This window comes from Myxocyprinus asiaticus, chromosome 26 (genome assembly GCF_019703515.2).
Source record: "Myxocyprinus asiaticus isolate MX2 ecotype Aquarium Trade chromosome 26, UBuf_Myxa_2, whole genome shotgun sequence".
In the NCBI taxonomy this organism is placed as follows: domain Eukaryota; kingdom Metazoa; phylum Chordata; class Actinopteri; order Cypriniformes; family Catostomidae; genus Myxocyprinus; species Myxocyprinus asiaticus.
The window spans coordinates 29,869,505-29,888,659 of record NC_059369.1 but is presented as its reverse complement, the minus strand read 5'-3'; the positions used below and the strand labels follow the sequence as shown (position 1 = coordinate 29,888,659).

Below are 19,155 nucleotides of genomic sequence, written 5' to 3'. Positions count from 1 at the left end.
CCCCCCCACGCTCAACAACTTTTGGCCCAGATTTCCCTCCCTCCTGCAAGTTTACCCTGCAATTATCGTTTCCAAAAAGGGATCATCCGGTAGAATAGGGTTAATTTCAGTGTAGATGAACTATTGATGATGGCGTGCATTTATAATCTTTAGAAAATTGATGAACCATGAGAGACAACTCTACGGCAGTGTACAGCTAAGCAGATTTGAGGTGCTTTTAGCTTTATCTGAGGGACACAAAAATACCAATTGCCTGGATTATCTCCAGACATACTCTGTTAGTCTCTGTCCCGCTCAGATGACCAGCTCTGGCTTTCAAGCTGTACTCTTAGCAGTTATGTTCTCACATAACTGTGATGTAGCATAAAGTGCATCAGGTCCATTAATATGTCATGCCATCATTATTACACTGATAGAGCCACTCACCAGACACTTAAGTGCAGTCCTCAGTATCCATACTGCCACGCCTTATCCATTTGTGTGATAAATGAGTGTGCACAGTTTGTGTGAGTGTGTGTTTGCACATTTAGGTGTGTTGTGAAAAGAGAGGAAGGCCCAGAGAGAAAGATCAGGATATCGCTTAGAGTTAGGAGCCATTAGGCCATTATTAGCTGAAACTGAATACACTGAGAGTTTGCCAGGGTTATAGTTGCCCAGAATGAAGATGGACAGGACACTCAATGAGAGCAATGGCTATGTGCTGAAAGGCAGTTTCTCTTTCAGCCCACTCAAGTGAGTAGTCCAGGTTAAAGCAGGACAGTGTGGTGCCATCCTAAAAAATCTGATAGCACAACCTGGCCAAAAGTATGTGGCCACTCGAACACCACACCCTTTTGTGTTGCTATAAAAGCTTCCACTCTTCTGGGAAGGTTTCCCACCTGATTTCTGAGCATGGCTGTTGGGATTTGCTCCCATTCAGACACAAGAGCATCAGTGAGGTCAGGCAGTGATCTTGAGATCTGACTTGCAGTCTCTGTTTTAATTCATCTCTGTCATATATTCCCTGTTTTTGTATTGATTTTTATGTTGAAATTCTTGTTTCGTTCCTGTTAGTTTGTAGTCCTTTTGTAGTTTAATTTTATGATTGGTTTTCCCCTTATTGTTTTCCCCAGGTGTTCCTCGTTCCCTTGTTTGCCCTTGTGTATTTAAGCCCTTGTTTTCCCCTGGTTTCTTTGTCAGTCTTTAGATGTGTTGTCATGTTCTGTGCCTGGTTTCCAGTGTTTTTGTTTCGTTTTATTCTGAGTTACTTTGTTCATCTTTTGTTTTGATTAAAGCCACATTTAGATCCTCATTCCTCGTCTGCCTCGTCACAGAAAGACTGACCAAAAATGGATCTAGCGGCCGTCAGAATTCTGCTCCTCCAACAAGGGGACCGTCCAGTAGAGGATCACGTCCGTGAGTTTTTAGAGCTGGCAAATGTAGTGCACTACCTAGACCGCTCTCTGGTGGTCTTCTTCTGGGCCGGTCTGAATAGTGCACTGAGGGAACAGATGCCTCCGGCTGATCCTCACTGGACACTCGGCGAGTATGTGGAGAAGGCTCTGGAACTTTGCGGTTCTCTTTATACAGTGGATAATGGTGAGAACCCCTGTCTCGAAGCCTTCCACGGCCCCTGTCTCGAAGCCTTCCACGGCCCCTGTCTCCAAGTTGTATGATCTGCCACTGATGTCAGTGTGTAGGGTCATGAAGGCCCTTCTTCGCAAATTGCCCACGCCTGCCACGGTCAACGAGCTGGAATACTCGTCCGTCCCAGAGCCAGCGCTTCGCCCCTCGAGCCTGCCACGTCTCCATCTTCCATGGCTCCGCCCCCAGAGTCTATACCCCAGAGTCTATTTCCCCAGCGGCTCCGCCCCCAGAGTCTATTCCTCCTACAGTGGCTCCTCCGCCTGACCCTGTCTCGGCCCTGCGGCCGCCTCCCAGGACTCCTGACCCAGTCCCCACCTTGAGGTCATCTCCTTGGTCTCCTGACCATCCGCCTGATCTGCTCTGGTCTCCCTGGTCTCCTGGCTGTCCGCCTGATCTGCCCTGGTCTCCCTAGTCTCCTGGCCGTCCGCCTGGTCTCCCTGGTCTCCTGGCTGTCCGCCTGATCTGCTCTGATCTCTCCTGGCCACCGCCTGATCTGCTCTGGTCTCCCTGGCCTTCTGGCCGCCCGCCTGATTTACTCTGGTCTACTTGGTCCTCCAAGCATACAGCGTCGCTCTGGCTCTCCATCCCTCTGGCTCCACCTTGGTTTCAAGCCTCCCTGACTTTGCCTTTTTCCTCTGCTCCTTGTGCCCCCTTGAACTGCCTGTTTACCCCTTGTGCCCCCCTGAACTACCTGTTTTCCCCCACACTCCATGGACAATTTGTTTTTGTTTTTTGGAGTGTCTGGAATCCGCTCCTTAAAAGGGGGGCTCTGTCATATATTACCTGTTTTTGTATTGACTTTTGTTGAAATTCTTGTTTCCTTCCTGTTCGTTTGTAGTCTTTTTTAGTTTCATTTTATGATTGGTTTTCCCCTGATAGTTTTCCCCAGGTGTTCCTCGTTCCCTTGTGTATTTAAGCCCTTTAATATGTAGCGAGGAGCGTGAGATCCGAGAACCATGTCTGGGTGGGTCAGTAGGGTACTACCAGGATGACCTGCTCCACGTCCTCCCTGACCTTGCACAGGGTCTGTGCAAGTAGGCTCACTGGGGGAAACGCATATTTACGCAGGCCAGGGGGCCAGCTGTGTGCCAGTGCATCTATGCCGAGGGTGGCCTCGGTCAAGGCGTACCAGAACTGGCAGTGGGAGGATTCTTGGGAGGCGAACAGGTCCACTTGTGCCCGTCCGAATCGACTCCAAATCAGCTGGATCACCTGAGGGTGGAGTCTCCACTCTCCCCTGAGGGTAACCTGCCGTGACAGCGCGTCCGCTGTAGTATTGAGGTTGCCCGGGCTGTGAGTGGCTCGCAGTGACTTGAAGTGCTGCTGACTCCAGAGGAGGAGACAGCGGGCGAGTTGTGACATACAACAAGAGCACAGACTGGATTGGCGGTTGACATATGCTACCGTTGCTGTGTTGTCTGTCCGAACTAACATGTGCTTGCCCTGGATCAACGGCCGAAACCTCCACAGGGCGAGCAGAATTGCCAACAACTCGAGGCAGTTGATGTGCCAATGCAGTCACGGGCCCGTCCACAGGCGATCTCCGCACGCAAGGTAGCAGCGTTTTCGTCCTTGTCCAAGGTGAAGGGGATACTGCTGAACCTGGGCGGGCGCCTGGCTAACTGAATCACATAGCCGAGTCGGACGGTCCGGATCAGCCATTGTGACGGATTGGAAAGCGCAAGCCACACATCCAAGTTCCGTGTGAGGGGGACCAAGGGGACAACGTTGTTGGACGTAACGGCAGGTGGGGCCTCACGGCGGGGCAGAGCTCGAGGTGCCACACCACGTCGTGGCAGTGCTGAGTCTAGGGACATCGAAGCACTTACCTGCTCCTTGTGACCACCCCCGGAACAGCCTGGGATGGGGGAGGAAGAGGCCTGTCTTCGTAACCCATGGAGACTGCCACATCGGGGGCAGCTGTGTGCCACAGCTGGGCACTGAGGGGTGGGAAGACCACTGCTGGAGCGCCAATCCTGCAAGGAAAAACCCGTGGACGGTAGTCGTGATGACGACAATGCACACCAGGTATGTGACCCAGGGAGGAAGGAAATCGCTCTTTTGCTTAACTGTTGGGTACCGCAGCCACTTGGGTGGCGAAATCAAACAAAAAGGCAACAAAAGATTTTCCACCCAGCCCTCCACCAGGGGATGGAGTGGTCTTCTTACCAGCTCCAGGTGAGTGTGTTTCGTCGACCTCTGTGGGTTCTTAGCGGCCGACTGTGAGACGGGTGGCGTCTGCTTCCTGCGGTGGGCTCTACCCGGGGCCGGGCCGAAGGGGCCGCAGGGGGATGCCCTTGGTGACGAGCAGACAGGGTGAGGGATCATGAGCCACGCCGGGGCAGGATGTGCCAGATAGCCTCCGTCTGCTGCTTCGCTGCTGAGAACTGCTGGGCAAAGTCCTCGACGGTGTCGCCGAATAGGCCAGCCTGGGAAATGGGGGCAGCAAGAAACCGCGTCTTGTCGGCCTCACCCATCTTGACCAGGTTGAGCCAAAGGTGGGGCTCCTGGACCACTAATATGGCCATCGTCCGCCTGAGAGAACGCGCCGTGACCTTCGTTGCTCGGAGAGCGAGGTCGGTTGCCGAGCGCAGTTCCTGCATCAAATCTGGGGCGGAACTACCCTCGTGCAGTTCTTTCAACGCCTTGGCTTGGTGGACCTGCAGGAGAGCCATGGCGTGCAGGGCAGAGGCGGCTTGTCCAGCAGCGCTGTAGGTTTTAGCCATCAGGGACGACGTGAACCTACAGGGCTTGGACGGGAGCTTAGGGCGTCCACACCAGGTGGCGGCGCTCTGCGGGCATAGGTGCACCGCGAGCGCCTTATCCACCAGGGGAATCGCTGTATAGCCCCTGGCCGCCCCGCCATCGATGGTAGTGAGGGCGGGGGGACTGCGGAATCGGGGCCGGGCAGTAAAAGGTGCCACCCACGATTTCGTCAGCTCCTCATGCACTTCCGGGAAGATAGGCACTGGAGCGGGGCATGGCTGCTTTGAGTGGCGCCGTGAGCCCAGGAACCAATCATCGAGCCGCGAGGGTTCAGGGGAGAGCGGAGGGTTCCACTCTAACCCGACGCTCGTGGCCGCCCGGGAAAGCATGTCCATCATTTCTGCATCAGCCTGCGACTGGGCAATCTGAGGCTTCTGCGTCCGACTGGACAAGCCCGCTCTCTGATGCTGCGCTCGAGTGCTCATCATCTTCGCGGGCTCCGAACAAGAGGCCAGACTCGCCGTGAGATGAGCCAGCAGACTCATCCGGAAGCCAGACTGGGGCAGACGAGCATGCTGGGGAATGGGAGGTCCGCGGGGGGATACCCGGCGGAGGTGATCCCATTGGGGTCCCCAAATTGCCCCCAGTGCTAGCAGCACTGGCCTCATACCCGTAGGTAGAAGGACCAAGGCGGGGAGCCGCTGGGGTGGCTTGCTTTCTTATGAAAGCAAGCCGCGACTGCAACGTTGCCATGGTCATGTTCTCGCAGTGAGAACATGAACCATCCACAAACGCTGCCTCTGTGTGGGTCGTGCCCTAACACGAAAGACAGCGATCATGACCATCCAAAGTTGAGAGATAACGACCGCAACCAGGAATAACACACAATCGGAAAGACATCTTTAAAAAGACGCATCTTTAAAAAGACGTTCCGTGTGTGCCGCTCTTTTAGAGAAATATACTCTTTTAGAGGAAAAAGCTCTTTCAGAAAATATACTCTCTTTTTTTCTGCCGAAGCGCCCAGGGATGTTCTCTGCAGTGCACCAGTGCAGAGGAGGGAGAAGCCACTGAAATGCACCGTCAGATCCAGCAGAGGTGAATGAACAGTAAAAATTCAGCTCAGTGAGCATGACCGTTCGGCTCCGAAGAGAAAATCTGAATGAGTGGTTGCATACCAGCTCCTTTTATACCCGTATGTCCGGGGGAGTGGCATGCAAATACCACTCGCCAATTTTCATTGGCCTTTTATCAAAGACCAGAGGTGTCTCGGGCTCCCAAAAGTGACCCCTAGTGTCACTACATCGACACAACGTCGAGTGAGTGACAGATAGGGAACAGCTGTTTTAGCAGTCAGCAGATGTTAGGTATTTAGTTTATTTCTCTGTAGCAGCAAACAGTCTTTAGTCAGCAGTCTCTGTTCTCTGGTGCTTATGTAATCATCCTCCCAGTCTGCCTACAATCCTAAGGTATTTATTCAATATGTTTTTAATATAATTCTGTGCTGGAATCCAAAGGTTTCTGGTTGTCTTTGATGATTTATATACAATAGTTTGTCATATAGTGTTTTATGTTCTCATCATGTTCTTCCAGTATTAATTTTTTTTAAACTGTTTTTTAAGATAGTAGAGATATAATTTGTTTTCAACATCTTTATTGCATTTCTGATTAAATTAATTCTATTTTTAGCATTTAGGATTAATTATCAAACCATTCTTACAGTCGTTGACCAATATGGGTTTATCAATGACTGATGCATGGCCAGTTGAATGCTAATATATTCATAATACAGTTTAAGGACAGCAAATGAGATGTAAACAAAATTGCTGAAATGGAATGAACATGTATTTTACACAGTATGTAATCAAATTTCACTTTAAATTTACATTTAAAATGGTTTAGTATCCATTGACAAAGCTTTTGGTAGATTTCGGGAAAGACACAAAGGGAACTACGGCAACCTAGTCTCAGAATGAATGTTAAAAAAAATTGACTAAATAATAATGCAAACTGACATTTACATGCCAAATTCTACATTTCGTCTTAGTTTTCTAGTAAAATTATCATTAGAGGTGATACTACAACTGTGCATTTTATTCACTTTCACACAAATCACGACTGTAAAGGCTGATTATGACTTTACAAACACTTTATAAAACACTATTACTCACACACTGCTATGTCATGATATAGAAACACTTTTACTTAAACGCATCATTTGACATTTGGACATTTTAACACTTATTACAGACTCATTTACATACTTATCTTCCTCTGTATCTTCCTTAAGTCCAGCCAAACACGCAAGCTGACACGTGACATGAAAGTGTTATGGAAGCATCAAAATTATGTGCATGTTTCAGAAAAATTTTTCATTTCACATTTTGTTTTTGGACACTATCGGTTCGGTTTAGGTGTTGGTTAAGGGTAAGGATGTCTGTTTTGTTTACCCTTCATTTGAGATTTGGACACTATTAGTTAGGTTTAGGCATTGGTTAATGGTAAGGATGTCTGTTTTGTTTACCTCATTTGCCTTTACAACACTATTGGTTAGGTTTAAGTTAAAATTTTAGGTTAGGGAGGTACGCTTCACTCATTAAAACCTCCATCTAACATCCACCTTAAAAACCTCATCTGATTATGACACCATTTCACTCGCTTTTGGCACCCCCACTGGACATTTCACTGGGAAACTGCAGCGAAATGTGTAATAAGGCATGTAATTTTGTTTTGCAAAAAATATTGCCACTGTCACGTAATGTTCATGAGATCATGCTGGAACTACCACAAATGTTAACTGGCAAAGCGGAACATGGTTGTTAGCTGATAATATCAAAATGTACAATTACTGGTTAAATAATGAACTTGGATAATATATCAATCACAAATTTTCATTCATGTTGTGTTAGGTATTCTACTCAGTTTGTCTCCTGTAAATTGACACCATCCATGTTGTGAACAATTTGTGTGATGAGAAATTGTCTTAAAAATGTTTGAATTTATGGTCAACAAATTTCTTTCTCTTATGCTCTGTTACTGCTGTCTTGCTGACATATTGTGTTGATGTCCCTGACTTATGTCTTTCACAGAGGTGTTAGCAGCAGGCTGAGTAATGGTTGAAGCAGTGTAACAGGAAAGGACAGAGGGAAGTTGTTGGTATATAGCAGCATGTGTATTTGGTGGCCAGCAGGCTCTCAACTGCACAGACAGACATTAACCTTGGCAGGGGTCAGACCTCTGCCAGTCAGCTTGGGCCAAGGTTGGTGCTGTACTGATGCAATAAACAGGTATTGATTTGGCAGGCCAACTTAATCAAATTCATCAGATATAGTGGGGACCAAAAGTCTGAGACCACTAGTGCAAAAGCTTCTATTTTGCATTATTTTGTCATTTAATACCTTTTGTGATTTCTATTTATTAGTACAACCCCAATGCCAAACAAGTTGGGACAGTATGCAAAATGCCAGTAATAATAATAAAAAAAGCGACTTGTAACTTTGACTTTTATTCAAACTAAAACAGTATAAAGACAAAGTACTTCATGTTTTACCTAATCAACAGCATTGCTTTTTAGATATAGGCTAAATTTTTTTCTGGAATTGATGCCTGCAACACATTCCAAAAAGGTTGAGACAGGGGCAATTCAGGACTAATGCTGTGTTCCATTCAACTCGGAAAGTTGGATTTTCTAATTTTCTACTAGTAAAAGTGCAATGGAATGCCACTTGAAGTTGGAATTCCAACTGGGAAACACGTGTAGAAATTTTCAACTCTGATTTCGCCGAGATGCAGGTGCATTATGTCACACAAACATGTCGGCACTCAGGGAGATATACAAAGTAAGTGACAAACATTCACTTTTATTAAGTAATCTCGATAAATAGTCAAAGTTCCTACATTATATGATATTAAAGCTTGTTTAACAAATGCCTGCAGAGACAGGTGTATAAAACATGGTAAATTATACTCTCTTTTGATCATCGTACACTTGTAGCACAAATGCTAACGTTGCAGCATTGTTTGCCAATTGGGTTGCTAGGAGACATTTCTTGTTTGCAGTACAAAAGGTCCCGCAAGCCTCCACAGGGTTTTCCCCATTCAAGCTCCTGTATGGGCGTCGGCCCGCATGGTGAGCTCGACGTCATATGGGAAGCTTGGGAGGAAGGACCTTCGAATAGCAAAAACCAAATTCAATACATTCTTGACCTTAGAGCAAAACTCCACACTTTGGGGCAGGTAACACAGGAGAATTTGCTCCAAGTGCAAGAAGGTCAACGGCAACTGTATGACGGGCACTCAACTACGCGAATTTGCACAGGGATATAAAGTGCTTTTATTGCTGCCCACTTTGAGCTCCAAATTACTCGCCAAGTGGCAAGACCTTTTGAGGTCACACGACAAGTTGGAGATCTCGATTATGAGGTTAGGCGAATGGATAGGGGAGGGGCACATCAAATCTACCACCTACTCAATCCTCAAATTATGGAGGGAGGCGGTGCCTGTAGCCTTGGCGACGGTAGTTCCAGAGAGGGCGGAGCTCGGGCTGGAAGTGACTCCCAAACCAAATTCGTTCACCCCGGTCCCTTGTGGAGACCACCTCTCACTGTCGCAGCTTACAGACATTGCCCGGTTGCAAGCGGAATTTGCAGACATGTTTTCACCCCTTCCTGGCTGCACGAACCTTGTAGAGTACCATATTCAGACCACCCCGGGGTTGGTGGTTCGTAGCCGCCCCTATCATCTTCCTGAACACAAGAAAAAGATAGTTCAGGAAGAATTAGAGTCAGTGCTTGAAATGGGCATAATACAAGAGTTGCACAGCGATTGGGCCAGCCCGGTAGTTCTGGTACCGAAGAGCGACGGCTCGGTCCAGTCCTGCGTTGACTACCAGAAAGTGAATGCGGTGTCCAAATTTGATGCTTATCCAATGCAGTGAATTGACAAGTTACTCGATCGGTTGGGCACAGCTCAATTGTACTCAACGCTGGACTTAACAAAGGGTTATTGGCAGATTCCTGAGAAAAAAACTGCTTTTTCCACACCGTTCGGATTACACCAATTCGTGACGCTTCCGTTCGGTTTGTACGGCATTTCAGCACCTCATGGACAAGATCCTTAGACCGCATACAGCATATGTCGCCGCATATCTAGATGATATTATAATTTATAGTAATGACTGGCGGCAGCATATGCAACACCTGAGGGCTGTTCTGAGAACGCTGCAACAGGCGGGACTCACGGCCAACCTGAAGAAGTGCGCAATTGGGTGGGTGGAATTTAGGTATCTGGGGTTCCACTTGGGTCACAGGCAGGTGCGTCCATATGTTAACAAAACCGATCACAGCCTGCCCAACGCTCAAGACCAAAAAGGAGGTAAGGCAGTTTTTGGGGCTGGTCGGCTACTACCGGAGGTTTGTGCCTAGTTATTCTGATGTCACCAGCCCGCTGACTGACCTCACTAAAAATGGGGTCCCCGATCCGGTCCAGTGGACAGAGTCTTACCGACAGGCTTTCATTAAGGTAAAGTCTGCTTTGTGGGGGGCCGCTTTTACATGCTCCTGACTTCTCTCTCCAGTTTATTTAGCAGACGGATGCATCTGACAGAGGGCTGGGGGTGGTGCTCTCGCAGGAGGTGGGAGGGGAGGAACAGCTGGTACTGTTTATTAGTTGCAAGCTCTCCTTCAGGGAGGCAAAGTACAGTACCATCGAGAAGGATTGTTTTGCGATTAAGTGGGCTGTTCTTACCCTCCGCTACTACCTGCTGGGGTGGGCCTTCACCTTCTGTTCCGATCACGCTCCTCTGCAATAGCTCCACTGCATGAAGTATACTAATGCGTGGATCACCCGTTGGTATCTGGCTCTTCAGCCCTTTAAGTTCGAGGTGATCCACAGACTAGGGGCGCAGATGGTTGTGGCTGACTTTCTCTCCAGAATTGGTGGGAGGGAGTAGGTAGGCTGGATGTTGCCCCGGCCTGAGTCAGCGGTATGTGGCATGGGGGGCATGGTCATGTATCTGTCTGCGGGAGAGGGAAAGCAGTAAGGCTCGTCACCTTGGTTGTAATTACTCTAACACCTGTCTCTCATTATAGTGATGGTGGAGGGAGACCTGATAATGCATGCCAGAGCATCAGAGTAGGAGAGAGAGAGCTGAGCTTGAGCCTATGCTGATGTGCATATTGTATGTGCTGAAAAGCTGTGTAAAAATAAAGTCCTGTCACACTGTTTACATTTGTTTACAGAAATTAGTATTTCTTCTTCATTTTATGTCATAATGAAGGTTCTTCCTTTTAAAACTTTTAAAATCTTAAAACGTTGTTTATTTCCAGGTTGAAATGAATTTTTTTTAAAAATCACAGATTTTCAATGTGGCTTCCTAATTTTGGACCCAACTGTACTTTGGATGCACTGTGGTGTCCATGATGATGGCAAGAAATGTAAGCGCAGCATAGTTCTAGGGGGAAGACTAGCAGCTGTACATCATCGCAATTAGCTAGGTAACTCCTTGCCAATCACATGTAAGCCATTGCTTTATAAGTCTGCTCACAATCTATCACATTGTTGTTTCAGTGTGCTAACACGGCAACCTCCACCACCCCACAGTCACCAGTTGAGTCCCGACCTGCACTGGGCTCCTCGCCCCTGCCTCCTATCTCCGGCAGGATCTGATGGTTCCGAATAAAACTTCTTCGGACCATCACACGGGGCTTACGCCAAAGAGAGACATTAAATTCCTGTTTTATATTCATCAAATAAATGTAGTCTAAAACTTTACTCAAATCTGCAAGTCTTCCTGATAGAATTAGAACGACCGTACAAACTAAATCAAGTTTAAACATAAATGCCATATTATTTACCTACAGAGGTCCATAATTGGAAAACTGCAGAAACGTTTACGAGAAACGCCTGAACATACCAGACACACACCACACACACATACACACCACAACCAATGAGCTCAAATTAAAACATGAAATTGAGTTTCCCAGCCCCTGCCATCAGAGTTCAGCCATGTCATCTGCTGTTGGAATATATAACCCTGATTGGACAAGGGCTTGACAACAGGCACCAGCTGCCTAGCTGGCACTGCAGTAATTTATTTGTTGTGCAGATGTTCTTTGGGAACCAATGCATCTAATTAGCTGAAGCTTTATTGGAACCATGGACCTTCGATATTTTATTCATTCAATAAAATATTACAAATGTTAGTGGAAAAATTGCATGCCATTATCAGGTGTATCTGATCTGTCATCAGTAATTTTGTTTTAAGTTTTGTTTTGCTCTTTTTAACCATAGTGCCTCTAACCTATAGATAGTAAAGCTATATATTACACATTCATCAATGGTGTGAATTTCAGGTGGGACAATCTGTCTGTCTCACCATTGGCAGATGGGAAGTTTTCTGGAAACCTGTTTGAAAAGTCATTATTTTTGCAATTCCATTTGGTGACACCTAGTGGTGCAGAAATCACACACTTTAGCTTTTAGCCACAGCTTTAGATTAGGATGTCTGAATGAGCTTTTTGTCTTTAGACTAGCAGATAAAACAATAACTTAATCTCTGTCACTGAGCCTAGAGTGGCTAAAAGAGTCAATTAGACCTTCTCTTTGTGCTAATGTGATTATCTGGAGCCTGACTGTGACCAATAGCATTAAAAACGGCTGCTCTCAGACCTTGAGTACTGATGACTGTAAGAAAATACTGTCCCTTCTTTTACTTTATCACTCAGGCCTGGGTTTTGTAGACTGTGTAGTACTGCTTTTTTTCCTGGCTATTTTGATTCCCTTCTCCCTAGCTGTTCTTTGATTTATTCATTCTCCCTGTTTTATTGTTTTGCCCTGTCCATGTCATTTTTCTAATCATCCCTTCTCTTTCTCTTCCTGCCTCTCTCTCTCCATTTGATCCATCTGTCTTTCTAGCATGCTTGCTGCAGTCGGAACTGGTGAATTATGAGCGAGTTAAGGAATACTGTTTAAAGGTGCTGGGACACCAGCAGGATCACTTTAAGGCCATGTATCGTGCTGGAATCGCCTTCTACCACCTTGGAGACTACGAGTGTGCCCTGCGTTACCTACGCGATGCCAAGTGCCGTGAACCTACAGGTGTGCTTTTTGAATGGTTTTATATCATATACAGAAATTCTGAATGTCTTATGTTGATTGGTTAAATAAATATAAAATGTAATGGTTTTTCCTAAATTTTGCACTCTCAACATTTTATTAGTTATGGCTCATTAATGCATTTACTTTATAATACTGACATGCACTTGCCTATATGCGCGGTACCAAGGTTTAGTTGCAGGTGACAAACTTAGGGCTTGTTCAGCAGGATGCATTCTTGCATTCTATCAGCACAATTTTTTTAATTGTTGGTCTATGTACACATGCAGCAGACCAGCATTTTTGGCTATCATGCTGCATCTAGAAATGTGTGTGTATATGTGTCTTGCAACATGTGTGCTGCATTTTTAGGTTGCTTTGTTAAAAAAGTTTAAAAGTTCAAATTTAAAAAATAGTATAACTTAAAAAATAAAAAAAAGATAATTTCATATATTCATATTTGATCAGTGAATGTATGTATCATGAATGTATGTAGTTTTGTAAAAAGAAAAAAAAGCATGCAAAATAATATAAAGAAAACCTGGAATACAGCTCCTGTTACACACGTCAATACTGGAAAAACTGTGCAAATATTTATTAATATTTTTTAACATGCATTTGTTTTTCAGTTGAAAAGGTTTTACTCTAATGTGATAATTATATGTAAATTGAAGGTTCTATGTAATATGACTTGAATGTTTTGCCACAAAAATACAATGGAACAATAATATTAATCTGGGTGTGGGATAAGCATCATTAATGTATTGAATGTGTACATTAGAAATGGTGTTTGGGAGTTTATGCACTTCTAAATGCACCTTCTGTTTAATTCTATTGTGCTCTGTCCAGCCACATGCGTTCTATGTGAACGCCTCCCTAAAGCTGGTCTCCTTATTTCTTCCTCCCTTGCTTTTCTTATGGTCAAGTAATTAGTTACTGTTATCTAATTTAAAATATAAAATTATGTTAATATGCAAGTCTGTTTCTGTGACAGCTGAAGTCATTGTAAGAGAGAAACACTTAGTGCTGACTTTGTGCATCAATGAACAAGGAGGAAATTAAGATATAATTTTGAATCTGTTGAGCAGAAACACAAAAACTTCTGTTAAAGTATTTAGGAAAATAACTTAAGGGTAAATACATTTGTAATGTTATTCCTTTTTCAATGAAGTAATCAAATTACAATTTTAGGTACGTAACTGACTTTATTCCATCCTCTCTCCATCCAGACACAAACGTGCTTCGATACATCCAGCTGACGGAGATGAAGATGAGTAAGAGCGGTCAGCAAGTGCGTGAGAGTGGGAAAGAGTCGTTGGGTTAACTTCGCCCAAACCCCACTCTGCCCTCTTTAAGCCACGCCCTCTCAATAGAAAGCCTCTCTTTCTGAGTCTCTCCCCTTTTCCACAATGCCGTTCATTCCATGGACAACCAGGATACATATGCTGTGCCCGCATTTGAAACAGACTCGAAATGGGAACAGCTACAGCACAGAACCCCGTGACCCTCACTTTGAGGTATATTTGTCCCTTTAAATCCAGTGTCCCTGGTGCTTTTCATTTCCAAGGTATAGAGAATCAGACTGATAAACAAACAAGAAAAAGGAAAAGAGGAAATGTAATAATTATGTAAACAAAGGGGTTCTGACATACCAGTTTAAAATTACATTATCAATTAAGGATTTCAAAATGTGTATAATGTTTTTAATAGAATCATATTCTACTGTAATGCGGGCTGGTTGAATTTGAAATGGCTCTCCTGTGTGTCTTGAGTCTATAGGCAATGAAAAGAGTCAAAGCACACGTGTCAAAGTCACACTGCTACTGAATTGCAGATGCTACATGTCAATGATTAGACTAGTGACCACTGAACTCTGTGTGATACATCTAGAGCCACTTGTCTCCCATCCACTCCGTTCAATACAGATGAGGAAGGTCAATATTTCAGAGCACCATCTCAATCTTGCTGGATGTTGATCTCAATTCACGCTTGCCTGCAATGCCTCTTATTTTATGTTTCCTTTTTCTCTCTTGATTTTGGGCACATCTCAACTCAATTTCTGAACTGTTTTAATTCAAGGGCTAATTCAAGTGTATGTAATTTGTCCTTTGATATCGATTTAGTTTTTTTCTCATTTTGTTATACTGTTCTTTAGTGGTTTAAGCAAGTTGTTATCTTTCCCTTTCTCAAAGGTACAAAATCCTCCATATTAATGTAAGCAGGTGTTTTGTGAACCTTGTTGTTTATTTCTCCCGGCATATGTTGTAACATTGGACTGTCCAACAGCCCTTTTGGAATATTATTTACTAATGGAGCCATACTGAAAATACTTTGATGTGTAAATTGGTAAAGGACTGCTAACTCTAAAAGGATAGTTCACCACAAAATGAAAATTCTGTCATCATTTTCATCATTTCATTCCAAACCCAAATGTCCAAGCCGCTCTTTTCCACACAATGGAAGTGAATGGTAACCATGGCTGTCATTGATCCCTTTCCACTTTCATTTCATTAAAAGGAAACACAGCTTGGACATTCTGCTAGATATTTCCTTTTGTGTTCCATGGAAGAAATTGTCATACAGGTTTGGAACGACATGGGGGTGAGTAAATGATGACAGGAATTACATTTTTGTGTGAACTATACCTTTAAATAAGAAATAAGAATTAACATGTATCTATATTGAGTGTTACCAAAATTATGTTAAATAAAAGGATGAAAATTATCTGTTAACACTGAGAATTGTCATAATGACAAGTGTAAGGAAGCATTAATGTTTGACTTTCTCTTAATTTTATGCTTTTTTTAACCTCAGAGTCCACATTCCTAGCTTTTTGATAGATACAACTTTACTCAACCACAATAATTTGGTAATTTTTTGTCCATCGAGGGAGTATCTCCTTTGGATTCATTAGAATGTGCAGATGCCTTTGACAGCACATGTCATTCTGAGTCTAGTTTCGATTAATGGCTTTGAGGAGATGGGGAAAGACAAATGAAATTATACATCTGACCTAATATAAGGCAGAGATTTAATTGTGTCAGTGGGAGTCTGGGGATGTTTTATCATGGATTTAGAGAAGAAGACATCCTGATGAGATTCAGAAAGGAGAGCAGGAAGCCAAAATCTGCTGTTTTCTGTGGAGTTCTGCATGCGCAGATTTCGTCTGGGCCTGCCAATAGTCATACCACCCCAGTTTAGCATCTTTGTTGCTTTGACACTGGAGGTTTTATCTTAAAGGTGCACTCAGTAATTTCTTCTCGTTAGTTCCACATAAATAAATAGCAATTTTGACAAATCTCATTAAAATGACGTATACTCCCATAAGTTGAAGACCCCTATTATGTCAGTGGCCTAGAAAAAGCTTTTTTAATCTACATGGAGCAATCACCCCCACCCAGCCCCATTTTGAAAATCACATGACCAGCTGTGTCTTGCAATTCCACCTTGGAATTGTTACTAATGGTAGCCTATTTATTAACATCAACAATAATAATGTTTACTTTACAAAGTGTTTTTCCAGTACTCAAGACGCTTGATAAAATCTTTCCTTAGTAGTACCAGTACATCTAAACAAAACAAGAAAACCAAACAATATAACAACAACCACAATATACATAATGAAGACACATGAAACTGAACAGTGGAGCTTGAGTCAACAGCATATTCATGAGAGATGGATGTATGGATCAACATATGTGTAATCCACCAGTCCAAACCCGACTGATTGCACTATGAATTTTGGCAACAGTTGATCAAAAGTTCTGCTGCTGAAATCAGTCTCTGCTTTGCGAAATTCTAATCACTGCCCCCAGTGGCTGAAGCTGGAAGTGTTGTTGAATGAGAATGAGTGTGAGGTCCAGTTTCCAAGTGAAATGTCCACAGAGTTGAGAAAAAAGCGAGTTGTTTTTACATTTTCCAAATGAAATGTCCGCAGAGCTGTGCCAAAAGTGAGCTGTTTTTAGTTGTAAATGATGTAGTCAACAGGAAGGCATATTTTATCAACCGTATGCCCTAACCCAAACCTCAACCCTAAACCTAACCATCAGTGGAGTAACATTTTTATTTTATAGCGAATATGCAACCTCCGAATCACACTCACTATTGTTTTTATGAATGCAATTACTTACTGGTTTGCATGAGAACAGAACATGTGTCTGGGAGGCTGATGGAAAGGTGACGCTAGATGAAAAGGTGATCATGTACGAATTGATACAAAAATGTCTGATGTCTGATGCCGCTTGTAATGTGGCAGAACGGGGTCGATTTCAGGGTACATGAACATTCGGAACCAACATATCAATATCCTGTGTGATCGTGTTTTCCAAGCAGAATAGATAAAAAAAAAAAGGTCTGAAAATAAAATGACAGAAAAATGAACAAAACAAAAACTAACCAAGCAACTCCGGTGTGAAGCCGCAGCAGTTAACAAAACATTATGCATCCATGCCCGTAGGTGTTAGTATATAGTCCAAGTACATTTGGGTGAAGATGAGCAGCGAAACATAAACAAAATCTTACTGAGTGCACCTTTTAGTGATCAAAGCAATTATTGATTATGTAGCACAGATTGACAAGAGAATCTAATCAAATTCTTTCTTTCTGTGCTGTTGTGACGCTTTCCACCTTTTCAGCTCTGTCTTTTGTCTCTCCTGTTTTTGTGACTGTTCTCTTTCCACTTCACCTTTGATATATTCTTTTCATTTCTGTAAATGGTAAAGGTAATTTTACCTATAACACTGCAATGCTGATAATGCTGATATCCTGTATGGAATTTATGTCTTCACCTTTGCTTCTTTCAGCAATGGTCCATATACTGTACTATCCCCATGTGCTGGATCTCTTTCTGCACAGATGGAGAAACATCAGACATGACTGTTGTCAGTAAACAACAACAAAAGCACAAACTGGTTTATGGACAAGCAAATAAACTATCTGTACTTTACTTTTCTTGGATGTCACATGAGGTATGTGTTTGTTGAATGTCAAAGTAGATTTGTGCGGTTTAAAAATGGTTGTCAAAAGCTTTACTTTATTAAATTGTTTTTATCAATATGTGAGAGAACAAATGAGAAGGATAAATAAAAGAGATTTATGAAAAATATATTTAACATTGTAAGGGGCAACTTTGTACCTGTGTAAATGTTTCGTTTTCCTCTTGTATTAGGCTTGTTTTTTTGTGTGTTTTATTTATTTATTTTTTTTGTCGGATTGCCAGTCCAAGGATTCAGGGTATGCCCTTTGACCTCTAGAGAGAAAGGTCATCTAGGGTGGGTGAGAAAAGGACAGTAGGGGATTCCCAGAAGATGATGAAGGGGTGAGGAAACCTGACTGAACTGACAGAGAGAGACAAATCCACTGGTTTCTTTTTCCTTTTTCCTTGCCTGTTCTGGAGAGAGAGACTTGGACCCTCTGGTTGTTCCGGTTACTATAATGTTAATGCATTAACATTCATTGCTTCCTTGGGAAGTGCATACTTCCACTAAACATCAGAAGTAAATGCAAACTAGTTACATTTACCTGCAAGTCCAGGAATGCACTATTGATTGGTATTTGAAGTCTACAAATAAAGTTTAAAAAGAGAAATTGCAAGAGTTTTTTTTTTGTTTGTTTACCTCTGTAATGTAAAATTGACTTGAATCTAGTGCAAGACCCAACACTGACATTTAGGGAAGAAATTAGATGATGAAGGTCAGAGAAACTCACATTAACTACAGTCCCCACAATCCCCAGTTTCTGATGTAATCAATTAAATGTGGTTCTGATGTTCCATTTGAAGTGAGAAACATCTTTGTAAATCAGAAATGGGTATCCAAGCTGCCTAAACCATCTCCATCTGCGCAAACCATCTCCACTGTGAACAACAGCACCAAAATTGCCATCTTTGAGCCAATGAGCTTCAAAGTCAACATGAAACGGCATTCGCAACCTATTTTACTTCCATGAAGTTATGTAAGTCCAAGTGCAACAACTGTTCAATGAGAATAAAATGTTGGGTGGGACATCGGACCATATAGTCTTAAGTGCAGTTAATGGGCATGGCCATGAAGTTTTGGTAATTTCATGCAAGCATGTGCTAAGTCTAGGCGCAATGGGTTTGGCGAAATCACACGCGCAACGCGCTAATGGGCTGAGGTTCTTCTCCAGATATGCAGCGTCTGCTTCCTATTATATAGTCCTTTCCTTCAAGCACCAGCGATATAAACAAAAACAGCACATTCATATGAAGTTTGTAGTGTAAATGGACTATATGCAATGAATTACAATAATAGAAATATGAACATGCTCCTTTTATATGCTTAGAAAATGTTATTCTCATCAGGACTTGGATGTACGCTCCGTTAAAATATAGGGAATGTAAGTATTATTAATAATTTTCATCTACTGACACACAAATCATGGCTAGTTCTAATAGTGATTGTATCAGCACACACTTCACTTCTACCGGTTGATTTTGAACAATCAAATTCATTTATTGAAGCATGAAACAAATGAAACCAAAAATATTTCTAAATTCAAATGACACCAAATGAAACAAAAATATAATCAAAATAACGAAATGGTAAAAAAAAAAAATCATACCAAATCTAAAAATTGTATCCTCTCCAACTTCTTTCACCGGCACCTTCTGCAGTGACTTAAAGATCACTCAATGACAACAGGTGGAAAAATACCAATACAAAATATATCATAAACACAATTGTAAATATAACATAATAATAATAATAA

At 43.1% G+C, this 19,155-nt stretch overlaps 1 protein-coding gene across 3 annotated transcripts in view; it reads left to right on the top strand.

Moving 5' to 3' along the window:
* The window catches only part of LOC127416834 (tetratricopeptide repeat protein 9B-like), a 49,689-nt gene extending 31,683 nt beyond the window's left edge, over nucleotides 1-18,006 (top strand). For all 3 annotated transcript variants that reach the window (XM_051656402.1, XM_051656400.1, XM_051656401.1), the window contains 2 exons: nucleotides 12,247-12,429; nucleotides 13,656-18,006. In XM_051656402.1, the coding sequence (XP_051512362.1) occupies nucleotides 12,247-12,429; nucleotides 13,656-13,750 (278 nt within the window). In that variant the 3' untranslated portion in view covers nucleotides 13,751-18,006. The remainder of the gene's footprint in view (nucleotides 1-12,246; nucleotides 12,430-13,655) is intronic.
* Nucleotides 18,007-19,155: the final 1,149 nt, after the last annotated feature.